At 36.9% G+C, this 26,680-nt stretch overlaps 1 protein-coding gene, 1 long non-coding RNA gene and 1 pseudogene across 4 annotated transcripts; 2 read left to right on the top strand and 1 right to left on the bottom strand.

Moving 5' to 3' along the window:
- Positions 1-913: 913 nt before the first annotated feature.
- On the bottom strand, positions 914-2,190 carry LOC140689298 (uncharacterized). Its single transcript, XR_012064199.1, has 2 exons — positions 2,054-2,190; positions 914-1,962 (listed from the first exon to the last, which is right to left on the bottom strand). It is a non-coding gene; the product is annotated as an uncharacterized lncRNA (long non-coding RNA).
- Positions 2,191-2,303: 113 nt separating this feature from the next.
- ZHX1 (zinc fingers and homeoboxes 1) lies at positions 2,304-24,969 on the top strand. Of its 3 annotated transcripts, none has more exons than XM_072949670.1 (4): positions 2,319-2,433; positions 9,535-9,648; positions 17,717-20,563; positions 23,077-24,969. In XM_072949670.1, the coding sequence occupies exon 3, from the start codon at positions 17,942-17,944 to the stop codon at positions 20,558-20,560; it is 2,619 nt and encodes an 872-aa protein (XP_072805771.1). In that variant the 5' UTR covers positions 2,319-2,433; positions 9,535-9,648; positions 17,717-17,941; the 3' UTR covers positions 20,561-20,563; positions 23,077-24,969. The 3 variants fall into 3 exon arrangements, with proteins under 3 accessions (XP_072805773.1, XP_072805771.1, XP_072805772.1); XM_072949671.1 differs by having other exon boundaries at positions 2,399-2,536; XM_072949672.1 differs by lacking the exon at positions 9,535-9,648 and having other exon boundaries at positions 2,304-2,433.
- On the top strand, positions 5,875-6,498 carry LOC102541901 (large ribosomal subunit protein uL22 pseudogene; annotated as a pseudogene).
- Positions 24,970-26,680: the final 1,711 nt, after the last annotated feature.

Genomic DNA, 26,680 nt, shown 5'->3' with positions numbered 1-26,680 from the left:
AAAAATCAACTCTTCTAATTGTGCCAATCCATGGGTGAAAACTTACTTCTGGAGCCGCACAGCTGTTGAAATCAGTCATATTTACAATTTTTACAAATGTGTATATTTTAATAAAAACAAGTTACTTTGTAAGTATGATCTCCAAACAGATTTATGTGGGCTGGCACAATCTGCTATGCTAAACATATATTCATATTGCTTAGGTCTGCAACCAGTTTTTTTTTTAATTTGAGTGGTGATAACAGTCTTGCTTTGTACAAGGATACTAAATAATTGGCAGCTATTCAGGTAAGGACACTGTTCTCAGCACTGCTATTAAAATTGTTTTCCTGGACAGAATTGCCCTCTGGGCCTGGCCCTAAATTGGGGGAACTTTGGGCTGCTGGCATTGGGCAGACAGCTTATAGAGAAAAGGAGGTGACTATAAACTGATGCTAAAGAAGGGGAGGAGAAAGAGGAGGATGAGTGGGAGGGAAAAAAGGAAGGAAAAAAGGAAGGGAGGGAGGGAGAAAGGAAGAGAGAGAGAGAGAAGTTAGGTTCATATTCATCAGTCCCTTAGAGGGGTCTCTGTATGTACCTCTCCTTGATCTAACACCTCCTCTTGCCTGATGTCTTTATGCTCATGCTTTTGCTTGGTTACTAGACTGTAATCTCCTTGAAGACAGAAATACTGCCTGACTCAGCTTTGCATCTCCCACAGTGCCTGGCATATACTAGTGCTCAAAAACCTAGCTGTTAAGTGCATGAACAAAAGAATGAATTTCTGTTTCTGAAGTATTTCCTTTCCTTAGCGATAAATCCTAAGCAGTTCTCAGTGGGCACAGTACTGCCCCCTAGGGGGCATATTGAAATTTTGTGGGGGCAGTTTTTGTTCAGTAGTTCTCATTTTAGTGCCAGTTTTTCTATAATGAAAAACTTTTGATTATTTTTATTGATATTTGTAAAGTATTTAGAACAAATTACTTTTGCTTGTTTCATCTTTATATTATTAGAACATTACAGTGGTTTCTTGTACATAGTTTACATTATCAATGAATGTAATTCCAGGAAAGTAAACTGGTGTTACTTTTTTTTGTATATTCAGGGTGTTGAGTATGGCAGGACTGAGTACCTACGTTTACAAGATCATAAAGCTTTGCTTGCTTCTGCTTCCACAAGTTCTAGGTTTCTAAGATGACATATACCCCCCAAAAAGAAGCTGGTGTACACGTTCAACTAGGCTTTCACTTTAAGCAACTGCACAGAGTATCCGACTGAGGGTGGGGAATGAACATCAAGGCACCAGAGAGGTCCCACACGTCCTGGCCCGCGAATTCGTGCAGAGCAGCTTACAGGATGAGCCGTTTCTCTTCGCTTTGATTTGTATTTTTCTCCATTTTATAAATGGGGCGGGGGAAGGGGAGGAAGGGAAGGAGAGAGGTGGGGAGGGGCGGTGACACCGTCCGGTTTTCCCCAAAGTCTAGGTCCTTAGCTGGCCGCCGCTGCGAAGCCGGTTCACTTTGAAGCTGTCCGGATTTGACGAACACAGCTCGAAAAGAAAGGTCTCCAGAAGAGTGACTCGTGAAGGGGAAAAGGGGGCTTTCAGGGAGCGGAGAGTGGCTCCGTCTCGCATGGCGGTTCTGAACTTTTGGTGTCAGCGAGTGGAGGGACAGCAGTTGACAGGAGGTGGGATTTCGGGCTAGAATCGAGAAGGGTCTCAGGAAGGCGGGGCTTCTATTGACAGTGGGCGGGATACCGACAAAAGGGGCGGGGCTTGGATAGTACTCTCACCAAATGGGGCTTATGATGACAAGGGGCGTTTCTCACGATCCGGCGGGGACCTTAGGAAAACGGAGCGCCCAGAGGGCGTGACCACAGCTGACAGAAGGCGGGACTACTTTCTGGATTGACACGAGTGAAGACCAGGCTTCTGCCGATAGCAGGCGGAGCTATCGTCGGCAAGGGGCGGGGCCACTCCGAGACCTGGGGAAGGCGGGGCTTCTATTGACAGAGGGCGGGGCTTAGGGAGATGGGGCGGGACTTCTGTTGACAGAGGGGCGGGGCGGCTCCCTACCTCGAGTCTTGCGCCAATCCGGCGGGTAGAAGCCCGGGTCGAACCCCAGAGGAGCAGCAGGGTCCGGGAGTGCAGAGCTGGGCGCGGAACGGGGTGGGGGCGCGCGGAGGGCGCGCGGACGGGAGGGCCCCGCCTCGGCCGGCTCTTCCCCTCCCCCCCCGCCCCCGGTCGGCCGCCGGGGCGCGCGCCTCGCCTCGCACCCCCACCCCTGACTCTCCACGCTCCGTCGGGTCCGCGGAGCTGCAGAAGCGGTGAGCCGGTTCGCCGAGCGGTTCCGGGTGTAGGGTTCACAGGTCAGAGTTGACTCCCTGAAAAGTGCAGCCGGTTTGAAATGCAAGATGGCGGCGGCGGGGCGCTGAGAGGCGCGGCGGCCCCTGCAGGTAGCGGCGCGAGCGGGCTCCGTGACGAGCGGCCCGGGGCGTTCGGAGCTGCGGGTGGGAACCGGCAGCGCAGAGCCCGCGGCCGGCACAGCCGGCCGGGAAGGCGAGTGGCGCGCGGGCCGCATGGAGGAGGGCGGGAGGCCCCGGGGCAGAGACCCCAGGGGGCTGAGCTCGCTGGTCGCGGCTGGTGGTCTGGCGGACCGGCGCGGGGCGTCCAAAGGGGAGGGACCGGGCCTGCCTGAGCTGGGATCGCCGCCAGGGGACAGCCCCTGTGCCTCCTTTACGCTCTAGGTGTCTCTGCGACCGTGGAAGGAAACGGGAGGTGGGCTCTGTCAGGGGAAATCTCAGCACCCCCTGCCTACGAGAGGACTGAGCAACTTGGGGTTGTTGAGGGGAGCGAGGACCGGGTCTCTTTGGAAGGAGGTGGCGGACGCTACAGGGGTGGAGCACCCCAGCACTGTCGAGGGTCCTAGGAGAGGTCGGGAGCCCTGCCCTGCGGGGGCGTGTGGCCTCGTGGGGACTCGGTCTCCCTGAGAGTCAGGAGAGGTTCTCTTGCCGGAGCTGAGGGCCCTGGCATTGGGGTTGGAACCCTGGGAAACCCTTCGGGGAAAGGCTGGGCACTTCTTTCCCGGCAAGACTCAAGAGTTGAGTCCTTAAGAACTGTATTATGTTTTGGGGAAGCCCTGGGACTTAGGTAGAAGTTGATCAGAGAGAACGGAAATGTGATCCATCCCTTTCAGGAGGGAGACAGGGAGGTTGACCAGGGACTGCTCCAAACCTTAGGGCCTAAAGGGAACAATCTCCTGATCTTCTCGTGGAATGAAGGATTAGGAAGGAGCTGTGAGAGGAAGGGGGTCTCATGGCAGGAAAGAGAGCCCTGAAGGATGCCCTTTCCCTGTGTATTTACACCAAAGTTCTAGGTAAAAGGACTTGAAATTCTTTGTTTCAGTATGGTCCCTCTCCCCCACCCTCCAGTAACAGAGAAGGAAAAAGCCAAACTCTGGAGAAGAAAAAGGTTCCGTTTGCTAGCCTTAGGTTACTGAAGGCTTCAATAAGAGACTCGGGGTAGGAAAATTAGGAAGTGGGAAAGCAGATGGACAGAGGAGGATGAGATTGGGCAGAGTGGGAATTCCACTGTACTTTTCTGTCCTCTCACCCCAGCTCTGAAGAAAAACATGAGAAGAGGATAATCTTTGCGGGGGCGGGATGTCAGGAAAGCTAACTGACGGAGATTTTGTAATGTGATTAGGTTGGGATTCCATGTAACTTGAAAGGAAGAAGCAACTCATTTGGAGAGAGTAAAAGGCTAGCAGAAAAGGGAAAATCACCGGATTGGGAAATAGAGTGGTTCACAGGGAGGAGAAGCAGCTTTACCCCAGGAATAGCGAATATCTGCTGAGTTGGAGTGTATGTGTGTACATAACCTACATGAGTGCACCTTAAGATTTGTTGGTATTGGTCGTTGTTTCTCAGTCTTTGTCTGAAAGCTTTAACTTGTGTTATATGGTGCTACGGGAATTATCCTTCTGAAAAATTATCCTGAAAAAGTCCTTTGTTTTTATGCCAGTAGTGAGGATGAACGGGATTTGGTTCTAACAGGGATATTGGCCCTAGTCTATCCATAGATTTTTTAAAAAATTTCTTAAGTAACAATTCTGACTCTTGATTTTAAGCAAAAGAAATATGAGTGCTGCCAAAAACAATAATGCTGTAACAGGATGTAAAATAGAAAAGGGCTTTTATGAATATTTTCTCCTCTGAATTTTTCCCTCTTTGCTCTAAGCATTTTGGGGCTAAGCAGACTAATATTGTGCTAAATAAAATGTAAAACCTCAGGTCCTTTCAATATAGAAATGATAGCATTTCATTTATCAATGACTGTTTTTGTAGAATCTCTTCAAATGCTTTATTTAGTGATCAGGATTAAAATGAGAAAAAAATAATTAAAATAACACTTTGGTACCTGATGACAGCTATGATTCATACAGATTTCTTGAACCGTTCTATTCTTTTTTTAAAAGCACTTTAATGTCTTCAATAGAAATGCTTTAAAAAAAAAACACATTTCAAGTATAAACTAGTTTACAGCTGCACGTTTGGAACATTATTATTCATATGTGCTGTTCTTTGGTTTCCCAAAGTGCACGTAGATCTAGTTTTATATTCAGTTCTGAACAGATTAGGCTGAGTGAACCAGAATGGCATTGATGCCAGATGGTTTGAAAATACACTAAGGCTGAAAACATAAATGTGCCTGTGCCAGTGAACGCTCATTAGTAGATGTCTTTATAGTGAACTGATTATTTCACTAGATTGGAGGACAGTTTATGAATGATGTAGCAATTACTTCATCTTTAATGATATTTGTATTATAAGAGTTCTTTTCTTCAATAAATGTGAATAAAGTTTTACAATTATTTTATTAATGAACTTGATAGCATAGATGAGGTGGCTCACTTTGGAGATTTTCTCCCTTTTCTTATATTTCACATTGAGACTGAAAGGTGATGTTATGTACTATACATTCCCTTTCTTGTAATGTTAAATGGGCATAAAAATGTGATATTTGGGACTTAATTTGCTTTAAATTGTGGCTTTCTACTTACATGGAAGTATTCTTAAAATTATTAAAATGATTACAAGTGTAGTTGAGGAAATAATCTTTTATGTACGTTGCCACATTGTGGATTTGGTCTCAAAAGACTCTATTTATTTGAATATTAACAGTGTTGAAAGTTCAGTGCCTAAGCTGGTTTTTAATTTAATATCACATTCAATCAATTCAGGGAGGTGTCCAGAAACATCTGTTGCACTTTTTGTGGTAATAGCCAGTATAGTACATTCACTTTTACATCTAAATTCTTTCTAATTTAAAATTCTTTTAAACACCCTGTGTAATTTCAAAAGTAATTTAAATTACATTTCTTTGAAGGGAAAAAAAACTATGATACTAGCCTTTGAATAATAGCCAATGTTTTCATAATATTATTGTATCCTTATTGCTTTGATGTATTTGTAGTCATGAGTAACCAGATTTGCATGACTGAAGCTGCTGATTTAGATTACATTTGAGTTTATATTTTGGAGATCTGTATTTTATATAGTTAATTTTTTAAGTAAATGTTTATGTAAGTTTTTATGTGATTGCCAGGTTTGGGACTTAAAGAATACTCAACCTTTGTATTTTTATGATCAATATCCCATAATGTATTTACAAGGTATAAAGATTTATATGATCAATATCCCATAATGTATTTACAAGGTATAAAGATGGTCTTACATACTTTTAGTCTAAACAGATATGATGTACTTTGAAAAAGAAATATATATGACAGTTTAAAAATTACATTTAGGTCGGGGAGTAGCTCAGTGGTAGAGCGCATGCCTAGCGTGCACAGGGTCCTGGGTTCAATCACCAGTATCTCCATTAAGAAAAAAAAAGACGACTTTTCCGGTAGGCGGCCTGAGGTGACCTCTAAAAATGGTTCGCTATTCACTTGACCCAGAAAACCCCACAAAATCATGCAAATCAAGAGGTTCAAATCTTCGTGTTCACTTTAAGAACACTCGTGAAACTGCCCAGGCCATTAAGGGTATGCATATCCGAAAAGCCACCAAGTATTTGAAGGACGTCACTTTACAGAAGCAATGTGTGCCGTTCCGTCGTTACAATGGTGGAGTTGGTAGGTGTGCCCAGGCAAAACAGTGGGGCTGGACACAGGGTCGATGGCCCAAAAAGAGTGCTGAGTTTTTACTGCACATGCTCAAAAATGCAGAAAGTAATGCAGAACTTAAGGGCTTAGATGTAGATTCACTGGTCATTGAGCACATCCAGGTGAACAAAGCTCCCAAGATGCGGCGCAGGACTTAACAGAGCTCATGGTCGGATCAACCCTTACATGAGCTCTCCCTGCCACATTGAGATGATCCTTACTGAAAAAGAGCGGATTGTTCCTAAACCAGAAGAGGAGGTTGCACAGAAGAAAAAGATATCCCAGAAGAAACTGAAGAAACAAAAACTTATGGCCCGGGAATAAATTCAGCAAAAAATAAATGCAAATAAAAGTAAAAAAAAAAAAAAAAAGACTAAATAAATCCTAAATTATTTTAAAAAAAGAATTACATTTATTCAAGGGAGTCAAATTGAACAAATCATTTTTATGCAGAATTTTTTTTCAGTTTTTAAGATTTAGGTTTTTAAAAAATAATATCAAGCTTATTTTAAAAATTAAAACGTTAAAGTGGTAGATATATCATATACATATTTATCACTTAAAATAAAATGACAACTTTGTCATTAAATTTTAGTGATTTCCTATTTCCCTTAAGATTTCTGGCTCTGTTTTTCCTCTTCCTAAAGGCCTTTTGCTTTTTTTGGTTGTTGTGAGGAGTGAATGGAGATAGGACAATTCTGATATTTCTAAGCACTTCACTCATAATTATGTTCTTTTTCTTTACTAAGTTTATCCCCTTTTACCTTCCAGTATCGTAAAAAAGTTTGTTAAAATTTGACTGGGCTTAGACTGTACTTGGGAGTTGGGGAATGGTGAAAAGAGAACAATTTCTCTTCATTACCATAGTAAGATTATTTATATCAGAAGTTTGTTAGTTCTATGAAACACCTATTGAAATGTGTCATATGTTAATGATTCATCTTGAAGCTAAGATCAGAGAAAATATGTGTATGGTTGGGGTGGGTGGTATAAATTATGATTGATTAATGTCTACCTGTTAAAGCCAGCTTGTTCTAGCATTGCTTAAGATGCTCAAAGCTATGAAATGGAAAATAAAATTGATTGTTTTACAGACTTTTAAAATATTTTATAATGCTTCAACACTTAGCAAATTTTATGTGTGTGTGTGCTGAGAACTCTTAGGACTTAGTCTCTTAACAAATTTCATATATAACAGAGAGCAGTGTTAATTATATTTATCATGTTGTACATTACATCCCCAGACCTTATTTATCTTAAAACTGCAAGTTTGTACCTTTTAATTACCTTCATCCAATTCCTCCTCCCCCTGGCTGTCTACCCTGCCTCAGTAACCACAATCTGATCTCTTTTTCTGAGTTTATTTGTTTGTTTTTTGAAGTATAACTGACCCACAACACCAAGCTAGTTCTCAACATTTAGCAAATTTTAAAGACTATGTTTGTTGTATAACTTCAAGTTAATACCTTAAATAAGGGTCAGAAAAATCTAATTGTGGACTTACCATGTGCCAGGCAATATTCTAAGTATTTTACATGTGTTATTTCTTTCAATACTCACAGCAACCCTACTAAGTAGGTACTTTCATTAGCCCCATTTTATGGATGAGGGGGTCCTGGCACAGACAGGCTAAGTGGCTTGTCCAGGATCTCACAGCTAGTGAGTAATAGAGCTGGGATTTGAATCCACGCACTCTGGTTCCAAAGCCCAAATTCTTCAGCTTTTTTTACAATCCATCCTCTACTGCCAAAATAACTCATCTGTTTTATTATGTAATGTATATGTTTCAGATGACTTCTTTAATTTTTGAAGTTCACTCTAGTCCTATATTTTAGATAGATACTTTGAATTACAAGTGTTCTAAGTAATCCTAGTGTCAGGAGCTAAAATACCATCAGGCACGTATGCTTCCCATCCAGAAATACTAGAGCTCATCTGTTGCTCCTCTAGTTGCCTTGTGACTTTGTACGTCCTGGCAGCTCTTCTCAAGAGTCTCTCGTTCCGTAAAACATCTTGCAATTACTGTGTGATTTAAGAATGGATTCAAGTAGGTTACCAATTTCCTATAGTATTAATAATTCATTTTGGAAAAAACCTCCTCACTCTGGCAGCTGTTTCCTATCTTCTCTTCTAGTCCACATCCTGTAGATGGATGGCTAAGGAGTGTCCGAACAAGGAGCTACCAGGAAATGAAATTGTAGCATCCCAGGCTGCAGAGAGAACAGGGTGCTCCACTGGGCCCACTAAGAAAATGCTCTTTTGTTTTTCATGAAAATAGTGCAATAAAGCTTTCAGCCTAAGATTTAACTTACCCTAGAAGTATTTTACTAGAAGACTGGTGTATTTACATTATTTCTTGATTTTAGAGGGTTCTACACAAACTTGTATGTAATAATAGCAGGAATCAAAGGGTAAGGTATTGAGGGAAATCATCTTTCTTTATTCATTCACCGTGGTTTACAGAGTTTCAGTGCTTAAAGAATAATAACAAAAATGCTTCAACCCTTCCAAAGCATTGCTGTTATTTAATAAGAGAAATAATTATAGTTTTTATTAAAATTTCCTGATTGATTTAACTACTATGAGTAATATTCCACATTTTTAGACACAAATCTGAGTCTCAAGAGAATGATTTTCAATTTTGCTTGATTGTACAATCTAATGCTTAACAATGCACTGATTGGAAAACCATTTGATAGTAGCTTTCTTGCATAAATGAAATAAGCATCAATCATTCCATTAGATAGACCATATGTTTAGGGGTAGAGTATAACTATTTAAGTAGTATTGGCTTGTCCCCAGCATTAATGATTTACTCTATTCCAATTAATACATAGTAAATTAGGATACAAATATCAGTAGGTTTATACATAAGCAAATAAACATATACCTCCTGGAGGGGAGGGTAATAGCTCAGCGGTAGAGTACATGCTGAGCATGCTTGAGGTCCTGGGTTCAATTCCCAGTACCTCTATTGACAAAAAATAAAAATTAATAGACAAATAAATGAACATACACTTCCTCCCAACTCTTAGTTTAATAAGTTGTCTTTCATAGCTTTTGTATACTAATTTTTTACAATTCCCAATGTCTTCATCTCAGCTTTCATATTATAGCCTGCATATATTTACATTTTGAAAATTTTTATTAAAAATAGTATAATAGTGACTTGGTTATTTTATAAAATATATATATAGTAAGTGTAGTTTTCAATTTTGCACTTCTTACTAATATTGAGTTTGGCATTTAGATGATTCTTTTAAAATTTCTATGAGGAAATTAATGTTTTAATTACATTTATTTTTAAAAAGCCAAGGCATAAACATAAAATTTCCTAATAAGACTGAATTATATCCAGAGTGATAAAGCGATATTACTTTTTTTGTAGGAGATGGCAGATAGGTACATTGGACCTCTTGGTAATGATGGCCTGAGCTAAACACCTAATTTGAAGGGACACCCTTCCGTGTCAAAGAACAGAATGCTGAGGAAGCTGTGGCAAGTACGTGTTTCTCTTTTTTAAGAAATGTACTTTCAAACTTAAAAAACATAGGAGTATTGGCTGCTTTAATTTCAAAGGAAACAGCATCACACTTCATAAGAAATCTACGTGGTATATTTAGAATTGATTTTTCAATAACATTTGCTGAAATCCACTGTATATCAGGCACTGTAGCAGTGGTAGACAAGGCAAATGAAGGTCATGAGGGTAGAGAACTTTTGTGTGCGGAAACTGATCTAGAAATTTTACTGTACTTTCACTTATATCCAGAAATAAGCTTCAAGACTTACAAGAACAACTCCTGAAAATATATTTTCAATATACAGTCCTCTAATAATTACAGTTATAAAATATAAGATATTAATAATTTAATATTTTGATATAAGTTAAGCATACCAATATTTAAATATTTGAATATGTTTGTGCATAATGACTTTTATATTTTACTTACCTGATGTAATTGGCTTTTGTAAGAAGCATTAGATTACTTACTATACTGTTTGAACTATTTGTCTTTTAGTCCAATCGTTATTGTAGATGATTCTAGAAAGTACTAGGAAAGATTCCATTACCATTATATGGTGGTTCACTATCATTTTTTAAAAACTGATAATATTCTTACAAGTTGACATTATCAATACTAAATACTGTTATCCTTCAAAGTATTTTTAAAAATTGAATGATTATATCCTGTGTGAAATAGATAACAGTTACTTTATTTATTTTTTTATTGAAGTATTGTCGGTTTATAATGTTATGTTAATTTCTTTTTCATTATAGGCTATTAGAAGGCATTGAATATAGTTCCCTGGGCTATACAATGGGAACTTTATTTTATAAATGGGGAAGATAATGGACAGATGAATGATTTTCAATCTTTCAATGATAATCTCACTTGGAATCAAGACTAGCATTCTTGTGCTAGACTGTGAAAGACTTAACACACTTCCTTGAGAAAAGTAGAGGAAAAATGTTTCCAGCAGAAAATTACTTTTGGGTCATATTCACAACCTTTAATAATAAAGATAGGCGATTTCATTAGCAGGCTAGCTTACAGTTTACGTGTCACTCTCAACGTGTTACCGTATCTACCTACGTGCCAGCAGAAGGTGGGACGCCAGGATGTTGGTGTCCTGGACACCTTTCAAAAAGGCATTTCACTCCTCAAATCTGGGGTCAAAGCTCATCAGGAGAAATCTGTCCAGCTTAGATTTCTCCTTTAAGTCTTTATCAGTGTTAAGGTCAGCTTTCTCAGGTAGAAAAAAACAGGTAGAGAGGACCGAGTTTCTAAACATTAGGCCTTAATTAGCATTAGCAAAGGGATCTTCTGAAATTAGATTATCTTTGGTCACAGTTTCTTAGATGCTTTTACTTTGATCATATTCACTTCTGTCTGTATTCATCTTGATACCTGAATTTTGATTATCTTGAGAACATTTTGGCACTTTTCTTGAGATTTCTCTCTTAGGTAATGATTCTAGGTTATAGTAATTTTTAAAAATGTTTGTTGTGGGTACAAATTTGCATTGTAAAATTCCTCATTTAATTTTTTTAAAGAACTTGACTGTTGTTTCTAAATATTTTTATATTTTAGCTTTGAAAAATGCCTCAAGTGTGTAAAGACCAAAAAAATTTTTTGTAATTAAGAAAAGTATCCTCTTGGACACCTTTAAAAAAAAATGGTAGATAACCTTTGTTTTCATTTGACCCCATTATTCTTTATTCCTACTGTTATTTCAGGCATTCTGTGATTTTTGGTGGATTCGTAACTTTCAGTTTGAATACAAACATGTAAAAATAAGTATTTTCAGCTGGCTAAACAGAACTCTGACCCAGAGGGAGAAGTGAAACTAAGGAGAATACAGTCCTAAGAGTTCTCAGTATATGTATGAATACAGATTTCAAAAGTTTCTCAGTTTGTATATTTTAGCTGGCTAAGAACAGTTTTGTTTAGTTGGTACTAGGTCAAAACTAACATGATACTTAAAAATTACATTATCTTCTCAATGTTCTTATTGACCCAGAATTGGTGTTAAAAAACAAAGTTCGTTTTTATTCACATAAAATCTTACCAAAATAACATGCTTTTGTGGCTAACTAGGCCAATAAACTGTTAATCATTTAATTTGAAGTAGAAGACAGCCAAAAAAATAGAGGCTTGGGAATTCAGTGTAGCTATGGCCCTGCTTAATTATAAAATATTTTACACTTTTTTTTTTTACTACTAAGCATAGAATTTGAAACAATCCACTTTCTATAGTGTATTACATTGAGAACCTGTTTTTAAATCTCTTTAAAAATATAGAACACCATTAAAATATAGTTTTCTGTTATAGAGAAAAAAATAATTCTAAGTTCAAATTTGCACTTGCTATCTTTACAAGAACTGTGCCCTTTTCTCCTGAATTCCACTGCAGGACTAGTTCTTTGAATTTATCACTCTTGTTTCATTTTTGTGTAGTCTACAAACTCAGATATACACTATTCATACATAGGACTGATTTGTTACAACAAAACTATAGATGTTGGTAAATATTTGTTGAATATCCTTTGCATATTTTAATAAATAGAATGTTTTATATTTAGCATGTTTTGATATTCTAATGACTAAGGTAATTTTATCAATATTTTATCATTGAAAGTGCTATAAAGTGAGCACAGTTGTTCTTTATAGCTCCTCTATAAATGAGTGTTTAATGAAGTAAAATGTATGTTATAACACACAATACAAATACATTTTAAAGCATTTTTCCCCAGCAAATAATTTTGTGGCCTTAATAGGCACTGTGTTGAGCCCTGAGTTTATAGTGGAGAGCTAAACAGACATTCTTTCTGACCATGTAAGAAGAACTATTAAAACTGCCCCCAATTTTTATACTGTGATGAAATAAATTTTGCTTTCATTAAATGCTTTTCTGCAGAGAAACTCTGATGTAATTATTTTGACCAGTTAAGAATCATGAATTGATTAAGGAGCATTCTACCCTCAGGACAGCCAATGTGTGGATAGAACCGTGGAAACTGGTTTGGCCTAGATCTACACCCTGGAGATTATGGGTGCTCTTGAGGGCTCTTAGAACCGGTCTAACTTCTCAGACTGTGGGGCAGCTCCAAAAACTGTCTGGAATACACCTGAATACTATATATACTCAGGGACTCCTGCTCCCCCTGAAAAAAGTTTTATGTAGCACATGGGTATTTTTGTCTTAAAAATATAAACTATTTCCAGCTTGAGACAAATGGCCATAGAAGAGTTTAGTCTACGTGCAGCTTTAAGGCCTTGAAACTATTATTTGTTGTATTTTATAATAAAGCAATGTTATAACAATATTAAAGAAAACTTATAAATACCATACATAAAAATTTCACTCCCCCCAATTTCACGCATGAAAATTTTATTTTTTTATATTCTCATCTAGTTTTGTCCACATGCATACATATTTCCCCATAGTTATTTTGTAATCAATATGCAAATTTTGTTCTGATTTTTAAAAATTTAACAGCAAATGAATAGTTTTACTTATTTCATAATTATTTTTTGAGTTTCATTTTTAATAGCAGTATAACAATTGACTTGATCAGTTATTTATTTTATCATATTTCTTTCTTTTCAAACGTAATACAGTGCTGGATGCATTTGGAGCATAACTTTTTCTTTTCTTGGCAGACTTCACTTTAATTGTGTTTTAACTGCAAAGCCACCTAGCTACTCAGTTGTGCAACTGAACTCTAATCCTCTTTTACAGGTAAATAGTGCAAGGTTCCCCAAATTGATTTTGAGCTGTTTGAGCTGACCTTCAAAAAGAGGATGAGATGCCTGTCAGCTTAGAGCGATTCCTGTACCAGCCCATTGCACTGCAATGATAAAAAGAGATGAATGGAAACCACAGCCTAGAAATTCTTACTCTGTATTTTTTATCCCTTCTGCTTTTTCATTCAACTTGTATGCTTTGTTATCTGATTAAGTTGTTTGAGAGATAGAAAAAGAATAATAGTAAATAAATGACATTTCTTCATTCCCAAAAGAATTTTTCAGGAGCCGGAAAATAGCATTAATTAGGCACCTACTGTGTATCAGAGTGTGTGAAGCATTTTCATTTGATCAGCCTCTGAGGTAGATACCACTCTTCCTGCTTTCTCCAAGGCAGCCTTCTCTGCTTCTTTTCTCAAAGCCTCCTGTAGTGTACTTATATAGTTCCCTATACTTCCTCTTTCATTGCACTGATCATAGTTATTCTAAGTAATTGTTTACAGCCTGTTTTCCTTGCTAGCACCTGGCAGACCAAAGACAATCTGTCTTGGTCACTGCTGTAATCCTACTGCCCAACACAGTGCCTGGCACATGGTTGACATTCAGCAAATAGTTGTTCAATGAATTTGTTGAACTGAAGAATCTTGGTTTTATAGGTGAGAAAACTGAGGTTGACATTGAGTAACTTTTTCAATCACCTAATTACTAAGTGCAGAGGAGACTCCAAAAGCTGTGACTCTACCCTGTACCATGATGCTTCTGTGAATTTACTCCTCTGGGCCTGGGTTTCTTCTTCCATAAAAATTGGGGCAATTGTACTGAGGTCCCTGCTACCCCTCCCCCCCCACAAATTATGACTTTATAATAAGGACCATGAGGATGTCTTTGTTTGTGGCTTTGGTTTACTTTTTGATTATATACGTAATCGTAGAATTGAATCATTGGACCAAATCTTGAAGCTCTTTTGGGAGTTCTCAGTCTCCCTCTGGAAATATGTTAAATAATATACTGACTCTGGTTTTGTTAGCAAAATGTGAGCAAAAAGTTTTAGGAGTGAAAAGGAAAGAATATTTCTCAGGTCTATGTAGTTGGGTATAGAAGTAACCCAAGGTTGAGGCAGTCTGTGATACCCAAGATAATCAGATTTTTAGTCTTTTGAATTATTTTCTTTTTAAAAGCCTCTCTTTTAAATAGCTTATTTAAAGTTAATTATAATTTTTAAATTATAAATTTAATTTAAATTTTTTAATTTAAATAAATGTAATTTATAATTTTAAAATCTCAATTCCTTTCAAAGACCAGTGCTTCAAAGACCAGTGCTTTTCAAAGGAAAAAAGCACAATCATGTGTATACATCATTAGACTGTAATATGAATATTTTGTAATTTTCATGACTCTAGCAAAAAATATTTAAGCTTTTAAAATTTGGTTTGTATCTGTTTCAGTCAGTCTGACCATTTCTGGTCATTTCATATCTGACCACTCTGAGCTACTGAGCTATAAGAAAGAGAAATAAGAGTAATAATTTGGTAGCATATTCCTATTTTTATACTAGATAAGATAAAAAGTAAGAAGTTTAACCCAAGAGCTAGAGAACCAGAGTAATAAAGGGATCCTATCTCCTCAAATTTCTCTTCTGTACCTTTTATTAGTGCTGCCTACTATACTCTGCCCATGGTGCCTCAGGCCTGCCTTCTATAGTGAAACAACCTGAAAGGACACACTAAATTCACTCTAGCTTTCAAATTACATGGCTCAGCAGTGGCAGGCTGAGGATTTTTGATGAAAATGATATATTGTCTTGAAAGTATTTACGTTTTTAAGGCAAAAGCTTCAGATAACATCTCGGAACCCATCAGAGGTGGGAGTAGGGGTTGTGGGATCTGTGGGGTGGGGTCTGGAAATAGTTTAGCTTCTGTACTCCTCCATCCAGATAGCTGTGTTCTTTAATCAGTTTTGCGCCGGGGCTTCTCATAGAATGTTGTTTGAAGAAAGGGCTCTCCTGCTTACGATTAAAAGTTTCAGAAAACCACCATTTTAAGGAAACATAGTTTCAAGAAAAACCCCTCTATCTTTGACTTTTAGCTATTAATATACCCCAACTAAATATAATCTAAGATTCTATGAGAATAACAGTCACAAAATAGCTTATTCCCCTGCCTTTCAACAATTCTCTTTCACTGTCAAAAATGTGGTTGCTGCTCATTTGTTACCCTTCCACTTACTTAAAGCTATTTGAGGAATTCCCTGTTTCTAATGACAAAAAAAATGATCAAAAATAATGATGTTCACTATTTTGTTAATTGTAGTATTGTCGGTTTTCAATTTTGTGTTAATTTCTGGTGTGTAAGCATAGTGGTTCAGTTATACATATATATATGTTCCTTTTTATATTCTTTTTCATTATAGGCTATTATGTGTGTTCCCTATTGAACTGAATAGGAAACATGACATTATCTTGGTATATAACACTTAGTTAAGAAATCATTTTAAATTTCAGTGATTTCTTTATATTCCCTTAGAAATCAAACGATTTTTATTGAAAGAAAAGAATGACACTTTTGAGAGTAGGGATTTGGACTGTTGATACTACTATTACTACTAAGCTGATGCTCTTTAGTTTATAATATGGGAAATTAGAGAACAAGGGACATTTAGTCCAACTATCCATCTGCTGCTTGGATCCATTAAATGGATATGTAGTATGTATTTGAATAATCCCAGTGAGGAGGATCTTAACCACCTTCAAAGGCAGGACATTTTCTCTTCGGGCAGCTCTATTTCCTAAAAATGTTCCTCCCTTTACTGAGTCATGGAGATCTGGTTTTGCTTTATAATCTTTGAAATAAACTTTTCGGTTCAGCTAAGACAAGGATTATGCTAGCAAATGAAAAGAGTTTCAATTGGTAGTAGAGAGTAAGTGATACCACTTGTTTTATTCATTTTCATTTGATTTAGAATCAGAAGCACATCAACTTTAACTGATTCAGCATCAAAATTTTACTTTGGGTGCCAAATTATTAAAATGTATTTGTATGAAATAATTCACTTTTTCTTGATGATTCAACATCATTCTTGTGAATTTCAGCTACTATTCTCTATGGTGATGCCCTCAGGGCATTTTGAGTTTTATAGGACTGATTTCCTATTCATTCTAGTTTAGGTTAATCAACATTTAGTGGGTCCCTACTGCCAGGTTACTTGTATGCAAAAGGGGATACAGAAATGAATGAGAAATCAGCCAAGATAGCTCAGCTGGGAGAGCTTAGATTGAAGATATAAAGGAACTTGGCTTCATCCATAGTTTCAAGAGCTTTGTTGTATCTCAGTAAAGCTCTTACTTTAAAAAAGAAGAATAAAAAGAATGAGATTGGGGGTTGAGGGATAGAAATGTAACATTCCTCTGCTACAATACAGTAAGTGCTAGACTAGAAAATAAACTAGGGAGGAGGTCTGGCCAAGCTTAAGGAAGGAGGTGATCTATAGGACAGATCTATAGAGAGCCATCACACCCAGTGCGCAAACAAGTGTCCTGGCACAAAGAAGGGCTTACATTGAGCATCCCTGGAACAGCAATCATTTCTGCTCTGTGCCTAAAACATAAGGAAACAGGAGTCAGGAGAGAGATGGTAGGAAATTAACATCACAGGCCAGATTGTGAAGGGAACACATGGCTTAAGGAGTTTGAACTTTATTCTCTCAGCATTGGGGACCCATCATAAGCTTTAAGTCAGGAGACGCATATGATTAGATATGTTGTACAAATTCTGGTAGCGTTGTGGAAAATGCTTAAGAATAATGTTTTTGAAACTTGGATCATTCATATTCCACCTTTGCTGCTTTTGCCATACTTGGGCATGCTTTTGGGATGATAAGACAGACCAAGAGGAAGAAGAGGGTTTAACTGATGGATTAAACTTCTTATATATTTAATGGTCATAGTCTTGAGTATCTGTGACTGCTTTTTATAGTTTTAAAGTTCCTCCCCTGTTAACAGGTGAGCAATTCACATTGATCACAGTGTACCTGCCAGGGCAGACTCTTTCTGCCCCTTCCCTTTCAGTATATAGCTGGCTGGCTGAAAAATCCAAATAAACAAGCCTGCGGGCTGACCCATGAGTACAGTACGTGATTCAGTGAGTTGGCTTGGAGACATCTGTTTTGATCCTTAGAGGACTTTTTTCCTGGTTCTGGTCTTACTGTAGATCTTTATAACTGAACTCTCCAACAAGTTCACATAAGTGAAATATAACTGTAATTCATTGAAAAGATCATAATCACTCATTTAAAAATATTTTTTAATTTATCTTAATGTAGGTGACTGGAGTTGTGCTTCAAAAATTTCAGCAGTTCAACAGTATTTTATTTGCCAACCATAAGCTCTTTACTTGATTGCACCATGAAAAAGCTGCTAATGAGACTTGTTGAGCACAAAAATGGACTTGAAGAACCAAAAGCCATTGTTTTCAAATGAAGAATACTGAACAGTTTTAAGCCTCGATGCTTTTTAATCACCACTGAGATTCTCCCCGTAACACCAGAATGGCAAGCAGGCGAAAATCCACAACACCCTGCATGGTCCTTGCCAGTGAACAGGATCCAGACCTCGAGCTGATATCGGATTTGGATGAAGGTCCTCCTGTACTTACACCTGTAGAAAACACCAGAGCAGAGAGCATCTCAAGTGATGAAGAAGTTCTTGAATCTGTGGATTCTGACAATCAGCAGAATAAAAAAGTTGAAGGTGGCTATGAATGTAAATATTGTACTTTCCAAACTCCAGATCTAAATATGTTTACTTTTCATGTGGATTCAGAACATCCCAATGTAGTGCTAAATTCATCCTATGTTTGTGTTGAATGCAATTTTCTCACCAAAAGGTATGATGCACTTTCTGAGCATAATCTGAAATATCACCCAGGAGAGGAGAATTTTAAGTTGACTATGGTGAAACGTAATAACCAGACAATCTTTGAGCAAACAATAAATGATCTGACTTTTGATGGTAGTTTTGTTAAAGAGGAGAATTCAGAGCAAGCCGAATCTACAGAAGTTTCTTCTTCAGGAATACCTATCAGTAAAACTCCTATCATGAAAATGATGAAAAATAAAGTGGAGAACAAACGAATTACAGTTCATCATAATTCAGTTGAGGGCATTCCGGAAGAGAAAGAGAATGAAATCAAACCAGACCGTGAAGAAACTGTGGAAAATCCAAGTTCTTCAGCTTCTGAATCGAATACAAGTACTTCCATTGTAAACGGAATACATGCAAATACTGCCAGCACGGTGGTGACCCCAGCAGCCGTTCTTCCTGGGTTAGCACAGGTGATAACCGCTGTATCAGCTCAGCAGAATTCCAGTTTGATTTCCAAAGTCTTAATCCCTGTTAATAGCATTCCTACCTACAATGCTGCATTGGATAACAACCCCCTTTTGCTTAACACCTACAACAAATTCCCCTATCCAACAATGTCAGAAATTACTGTTCTTTCTGCTCAAGCAAAATATACAGAGGAACAGATCAAGATATGGTTTTCAGCCCAACGTCTAAAACATGGTGTTAGCTGGACTCCCGAGGAAGTAGAGGAGGCACGAAGAAAACAATTCAATGGAACAGTACACACTGTACCTCAGACCATAACTGTTATTCCTACACACATTTCCACAGGGAGTAATGGTTTACCATCCATTTTACAGACATGCCAAATAGTTGGTCAGCCAGGTCTGGTCCTTACACAAGTAGCTGGAACAAATACCTTGCCAGTAACAGCACCTATAGCCTTGACAGTGGCAGGGGTTCCAAATCAAACAACTGTACAGAAAAGTCAGGTACCTGCTGCTCAGCCTGTTGCAGAAACCAAGCCAGCAACAGCAGCAGTTCCATCTCAGCTTGTCAAACACGAAACCACATTGGCAAACCCTGATTCATTCGGCATTCGGGCAAAAAAGACTAAAGAGCAACTGGCAGAATTAAAAGTTAGCTACCTGAAAAATCAGTTTCCCCATGATTCCGAAATTATCAGACTTATGAAAATCACAGGCCTGACAAAAGGAGAGATTAAAAAGTGGTTTAGTGACACAAGGTACAACCAGAGAAATTCAAAGAGTAATCAGTGCTTACATCTCAACAACGATTCGTCCGCCACTATCATTATAGACTCGAGTGATGAAACCACGGAATCCCCAACTGTTGTCACTTCACAGCATAAACAATCCTGGAATCCTTTTCCTGACTTCACTCCCCAAAAGTTTAAAGAGAAGACTGCAGAGCAGCTTCGTGCCCTTCAGGCAAGTTTTCTCAACAGCTCTGTACTTACAGATGAAGAATTAAATAGGCTAAGAGCGCAAACCAAACTTACCAGAAGGGAAATTGATGCTTGGTTTACAGAGAAAAAGAAATCAAAAGCTTTAAAGGAAGAGAAAGTGGAAATAGAGGAAAGTAATGCAGGTAGTTCCAAAGAAGAAGCCGGAGAAACTTCTCCCGGTGATGAGTCTAGTGCACCCAAGTTAGGGAGTACCGGCAAGATATGTAAAAAAACACCTGAGCAGCTGCACATGCTTAAAAGTGCATTTGTCCGAACACAGTGGCCGTCGCCAGAAGAGTACGACAAGTTGGCCGAAGAAAGTGGGCTTGCTAGAACAGACATAGTTAGCTGGTTTGGGGACACCCGTTACGCTTGGAAAAATGGAAACTTAAAATGGTACTACTACTATCAAAGCGCTAATTCGAGTAGTATGAATGGTCTGTCTTCCCTTAGGAAAAGGGGGAGAGGGAGACCCAAAGGAAGGGGACGAGGAAGACCCCGTGGGCGGCCCAGAGGAAGCAAGAGAATGAACAACTGGGACAGGGGGCCGTCACTCATCAAATTCAAAACTGGAACTGCAATACTTAAGGATTATTACCTGAAGCACAAATTTCTTAATGAGCAAGACCTTGATGAACTTGTTAACAAATCACATATGGGCTACGAGCAGGTCAGAGAATGGTTTGCCGAACGACAGAGAAGATCAGAGTTAGGTATAGAATTATTTGAGGAAAATGAGGAGGAAGATGAAGTTATTGATGATCAAGAAGAGGATGAAGAAGAAACAGATGACAGTGACACTTGGGAACCCCCACGACATGTGAAGCGGAAGCTTTCTAAATCAGATGACTGAAATGTAAGTTTTTAACCTGAGTGTATGTTCACCAACTGTATACATTCACAGCAGTCACCTTGTATCTGTCATCTTCACTTTTGACAGTTTTCTTCCTAATAAATAGTTTCTCTTATACCTAATAAGAGGACTAGGTGCCATGAGTGTAGCCAAGAGAAATATGATTATCATGTGTAGTCTGATTTTTATGATTATTATATTTACTGTGTAGAGTTTAATGGGACCTTAATTTATTTTTTATGTGAAATGCTTTTTACTTTGTTTTAAGGGAAAGTTACCCATTCTCTAAGAAAAAAGACTGGTGGGCGGGTTGGGGATTTACAAATGCTGAAGATAAGTAAAATGTATTTCTTGCAACCCTCCTTCACTAAAGCTTCATCTTTTTGCCTATTTAAGGAAAGAATTATTCAAAAACAAAAACTAAAAAGAAGGGGGAAAGACTTAACACCAGAGTGAGAGTTGCTCAGTTTTAGGATACTAGATGAAAATGGGTATCTTTTTTTATTCATTGTATTCCCCCCCATGCTATTAGATTTTTAACTAGAGTTTAAAATGCTTTATATATTAAAATTATTCAGCATTGTAAAATAAAAGCCAAAGGTCTGTTTTTAAGTTATATGTAAATTCTTGTTTGCTTAGGTGGCATCTGTTTTTGAAAACTGTGATATAAATTATTTTCTGTTTTAGAGATCAATGGTAAATAACAGATTTGATATTAAATTAACTCAATTTCCTAAAATATCTTTTCATTATTTAATATAAAACAAACCTGCTACCAGCAGAAACACAGTATTAAGTTAAAAATATCTCTCTGTAGGCATAAAAGTACAAGAAAATATGCTTTAAATTTGAAAGGTTTGGCTTGTTCCTTAAATCTTAATTCTTTTATAAATTAGATTAAATAAAATTTTACTGTAGTTGTAAATCAGATACCAATTTGGAGTTAGAACTTTAATTCTTAATACTTTAGGAATTCAATAGCATAGTTCTCTTCTTTTCTACTCTCTGTTTTGGTGTGTTCCCAGATAAGACTACACTTTTTAAAAACCAGTGCAGTTGTCATGAAATGTTTATATCTGTCACTAGTCCAACAGCGTCTTATTGTCAGAAATCACCACAGTGTTCTCGAACAACAGGGGAGGAAAAGAGGCCTAGACCTTCATCATATGAGCATATTTACTTATTTCCATATTTTTCTTCACCCCTACCCAGTCCTCTACTTTTATGCTCTCTTATTCTGCTCAGAATTTCCTTAATTTCCCCCTACACCTTTCTCCCTCGTTTTCTTTCTTTTGTTTTAACAAATTATTGATAGAGAGCTTAATATGTTCCAGGCATTATTCTTATTGCTTAGCAGTCTTTTTCCAGATTTTTTTGTCATTAACAGTTTTTTTCAGCCAGAAAAACAGGTAAAACTAAAAATGCACCTATTTTAGACTGAATCTCACTCCAGGTTACAGAGCATAATGTATCCTTGGGAGTCACAAGAAGTTAAACAGTCTTGTACAACTTCATCCTGAAACGCAGCCCTCCATTTCATTATGTCAGAAATCTTCAGAATAGGCTTTCTTCTGACCCACATGCAGAAAATATTTTTAACAGGCGCTTTTTTTTTTTGCTAAACACAAGAATGTGCGCTCGGCCAAGATTAAATCAACAAATTTGTTGCTGCAGTGAATTGCTATTGTTGTTGTAGCAACCTCTGCAGTGATTTTGGAGGGAGCTGCAACCTTATTCTAAAAATAATGTGAACTTTTCTGCACAGGTTAGTTTGACTTTACTTTAAGTTTGTGTGGATAATTCTTAAGCTATATATTAATACGCTAATGGACATTATGGTCAGAAAATTTACACAAAGCCATGGTTTTAAAAAAATTGTATCATATATGTTACATATTTTTGTGGTACATGTACAGGCATGCCCTGCTTTTAAAATATGCAGAAGTCTAAAGTTATAAAACCTATTAATTGGCAAATTATCTTTGGCTTAACAAAATAATTTTTCGTCTGATAAAAAGGATTCACCATTAATTTCCTCAAAATAGTTACGTCTTCATTTAAACATAGTTTAATTTACAAAAAAAAAGTAACCAAAACCTTTCCAAAATAGTTATTGCAAAAAGTCATATACATATATATATCTTTTGCATAAAGCTAGCCCTGTGTATAAATAGGAAGAAATACAGGAGTCTTTAGATTTCATAATCTGTTTACTACAAATACTGACAATGAAATATATACTTCCTACTAATAATTTTTTAGATAAATTTTTACATGTAGATGAAAAATGTCTATAAGCAAATCTGGTATATACAGAACATATACATTGGAGTTGCACACGAAATCTAGTGCATTCTATAAAACATATGTGGCAGGTGACCTCAGGATTAATTGGCAAATACAGAGGGTGTATTTTCATGGCTAACTTGTATCAGTTTTGTTTCTAAAAGTGATAAATGTTAAAATATGGTTATCTTTAAAATTTTAGTTTTTTATTATGTTTTTTCTTTTTATAGCTGCCTAAAACATTGGAGGAGAGTCAGTTCTTCAGCTCCAGATGTCTGATTTACTGTGAATGGGCCCAGTCTTTGATGACACTGAAAGCGTTTTGGGACATACACAATCTCAAAAAGTAGGACCCAGTACCCAAAAGAAATGGAACTCAATGTTGTGCCAAAGTTAAACTACTGCAGATGGCAGAAGTCCTGCAATGTACATAGAACACTAATTAAAAAAAACCTGTAAAAATTCAAATTTTAATACTGTACATTTTTATTCTGATATAATGGAGACATTCTGATTCTTAGACTTTCTGAGGGGGTTTAATGACCACTAGAGCTTGTCTTCATATTTTGTTCAGCTTAATACTGTATATCTCGTAAGATGGGCCTTATTGCCTGGATTCTTTGATATGTGATTAAGCTTATAGCTTTGAGTGACCAAACATTTTACAGAGTAAAAATTGTTAGAAACAGGAAAAAGAAAAATCTGATTTATTTCTATGTCTCATTTGTCAGGCCCTGCACTAAGATTAAAAGTTGTGCATGGGTTTATTTAATTTCAGTGTAAATGAAAAAACAGCCCATTGACTCATGTTGTAACAGGAAGATTTTGTGGTATCGTTGGTGCTTAATGATTGGATCTTTCATTGAGCACATTCATGGATACCACTATTACGACTTGTAATACTGTTACTTTTTTTCACTAGAAACTGAATTAGCATTTTATTAAACTGAACATAATCAGTACTGAAGAAGGAAAAGAAAATGGCGTAAGAATTTGTATAGGGTGAAACTCTGAAATAAATATTGCACCAAAAATGTGAAAAAGAATGATGTAGTAAATATATACTTTGTCTTTTCTTACAGTCATATGGAAATCAGAAATGTTTGTACAGGTGTCAGATCAGAATTTTCAAGAATTATCTTCCAGTGAAATTCTACTTTGTGTAACAATTTCAATGAATAGAGAAAAAAATTCTGAACTGATCATAATGAGTTGAAACTTAGCTTTTCACTTATGAATCGTGGGGATGTTAACTGTTAACTCTTGCCATATCAAGAAACTGAAAGTTCCTACTAACTCATACACTTTGTAAAGACCGGTGCTGTTCATTCATGTTGAGAAGGACCCTTTCTTTGTGACTATAGGACCATTTTCAAAATTTCATAGAAGAAATGTTCAGTTTCATTAGCTTTGGATTTTAAAATGTTTTTCTGAATGACCAGATGTAGTGGGCTTGGCCAGTTTATTTTATCTAATTTAATGAATAATAAATATCAAGCTCTTGTTTTTTTACCTATATGTTTGTTGGCTAATGGAGATGTTATGATAAAGCCTTGACTATGCATGCTGCTTTCATTTTTATAAACTTTTTATTTTTTAACTATAGCTTTATTAGTAATTCCAAAATGCTGCAATTTAGCTGATTTCTTCACTCAGACAGCTGGCTTTGTGAGTGGCTTTTTCATACTACTGTTAACTTTTTTTAAGAGAAGCAATGTAAAGACTGTAACAATTTAATGCACTAAACTGTTCTTTCTTTTACACGTTTAAAAACTTCTTAAAGCACTCTGTATTATAATGATTAAATTGCTCCCTTTTTTAAAACCATCGCTAATGTGGTCTGACTTTTGTTTGACAACAATTTTAGTGTTTTCAAAAATTGAAATGTCAAGTATTAGAAGTGAAGCCTTTGAATGTATTTATATTATGTTTCTCTTACAATATGTTAACTTTGTATAGCTGTAAATAACTATTAGTAATTTTCCTCCTATCTCTTTTATAGACTTGGCACTTACTTCTACTCTGATGTTTGCTAGCTTTTAAATATATTTATTTGACAGAGCAAAGAACCCTCCTCTCCTGGTTGACTGTGTCCTTGAATACAAAATAAAAGTTAGCAGTGATTAGTAGTTTTCAGTGAATTTTTTTTCCATTTTACTAACTGAGTTTTTTGAAAAATTGTGGTAAAATGTAATAACATAATTTGCCATTATATCTGTTTTTAAGTGTACAGTTCAATGGCATTAATTATAGTCGGAATGTTGAGCAACCATTACCACTATTTCCAAAACTTTTCATCATCCCAAACAGAACTCTGTAAACCATTAAGCAATAATTCTCCATTGTCTCCCTCCCCCATCCCCAGTAACTTTTAATCTACTTTCTGTTTCTATGAATTTGCCTATTACTGCTATTTCAAATAAGCAGAATCATATAATCCTTGTCCTTTTGTGTCTGGTTTATTTCATGTAGCATAATGTTTTCAAAGTTCATTCATGTTTCAGCATGTATCAGAATTTTATTAATTCATTCAGAATGTATAATGAATATTATTCATTCAGAATGTATAATGAATATTATTCATTCATGCCTGAATAATATTGCTGTATGTGTGTGTGTATAACACATTTTGTTTATCTATTCATTTGTTGATGGGTGGACGGTTGGGTTGTTTCTGGCTTTTGGCTAGAAAAATACTACAGTGAACATCAGCATACAACTCACAGTGTGAGTCCCTGTTTCCAGTTCTTTGTTTGGGATATATATCTAGGAATAGAATTGCTGAGTCTTATGGTAGTTCTATGTTGTACTTTTTTAGGAACCATCAAACTGTTTTCCATAGTTGTCTGTAATCATTTTACATTCCTCCAGCAAGGTACAAGGGTTCTAATTTCCCTGCATCCTCACCAACATCTTTTATTTTCAGTTTTTTAAATTATTGTTATCATCATCCTAGTAGGTGTGAAGTGATACCTCACTGTAATTTTAATTTGCAATTTTAATGACTAATGATGTTGAGCATCTTTTATGTGATTATTGACCATTTGTATATCTTCTTTGTAGAAATGTCTATTTGAGTCCTTTGCTAAGTTTTTTATTGAGTTGCTGTTTTGTTGTTGAGTTTTAGTTCTTCATATACTCTGGATGTTACACTCTTATTAGATAGATGATTTGTAAATACAGTCAATTTTCAGTCACAGATCTGTAGGTGCAAGTTTGACTACTCATTAAAATTTATTTGTAAGCCCAGTCGATATTCATGGTACTTTTGTGCTCATTCATGCACATGTGCATAGTGGCAAAAAGATTTTGACTTGCCCAAAGTACACATTCCCAGCTGAGGTCAAAAAAGGTGATGCTTTGCCTCTTGTTTCTGCTCTCAGACTGTAAAGGAGCATCCTTTTTGTAGTCTGTTTAGTGCCACTTTAAAAATTTTGTTGTGTCTTTTGCTGCTGATTTACCCCCAAGTGTACTCTCAAAATGTTGTCTAGCATTCCTAAATGCAAGAAGGCTGTGGGGTGCCCAATGGAGAAAATGTGTGTTAGATGAGCTTCATTCAGGCATGAGGTATAGTGCTATTGGCTGTGAGTTCAATGTTAATGAGTATACAGTATGTATTAAATAAGGTGTCTTTTAGCAGAAAAACACATAAAACAAGGTTAAGTATTGATTGATTAATGAATATGTTATCACCAGAAGCGCCCAGGATCTTAATCCTAGGAGCATTTGTTCAGTATTTATGGTGACTTTATAGCAATGAGAACTGATTTTATCTCCTTTTGTGGGTTGTCTTTTCACTTTCTTTATAATACACACAAAAAATTTGATGCACAA

Source organism: Vicugna pacos, chromosome 25 (genome assembly GCF_048564905.1).
Source record: "Vicugna pacos chromosome 25, VicPac4, whole genome shotgun sequence".
Taxonomy (NCBI): Eukaryota; Metazoa; Chordata; class Mammalia; order Artiodactyla; family Camelidae; genus Vicugna; species Vicugna pacos.
The sequence above is the reverse complement of the archived record's forward strand: the minus strand, read 5'-3'. Positions and strand labels throughout refer to the sequence as shown.

Bases quoted from the DNA above. Each gene is read 5' to 3' on its own strand.
- ZHX1 (XM_072949672.1), top strand. From the start codon at position 17,942: ATGGCAAGCAGGCGAAAATCCACAACACCCTGCATGGTCCTTGCCAGT.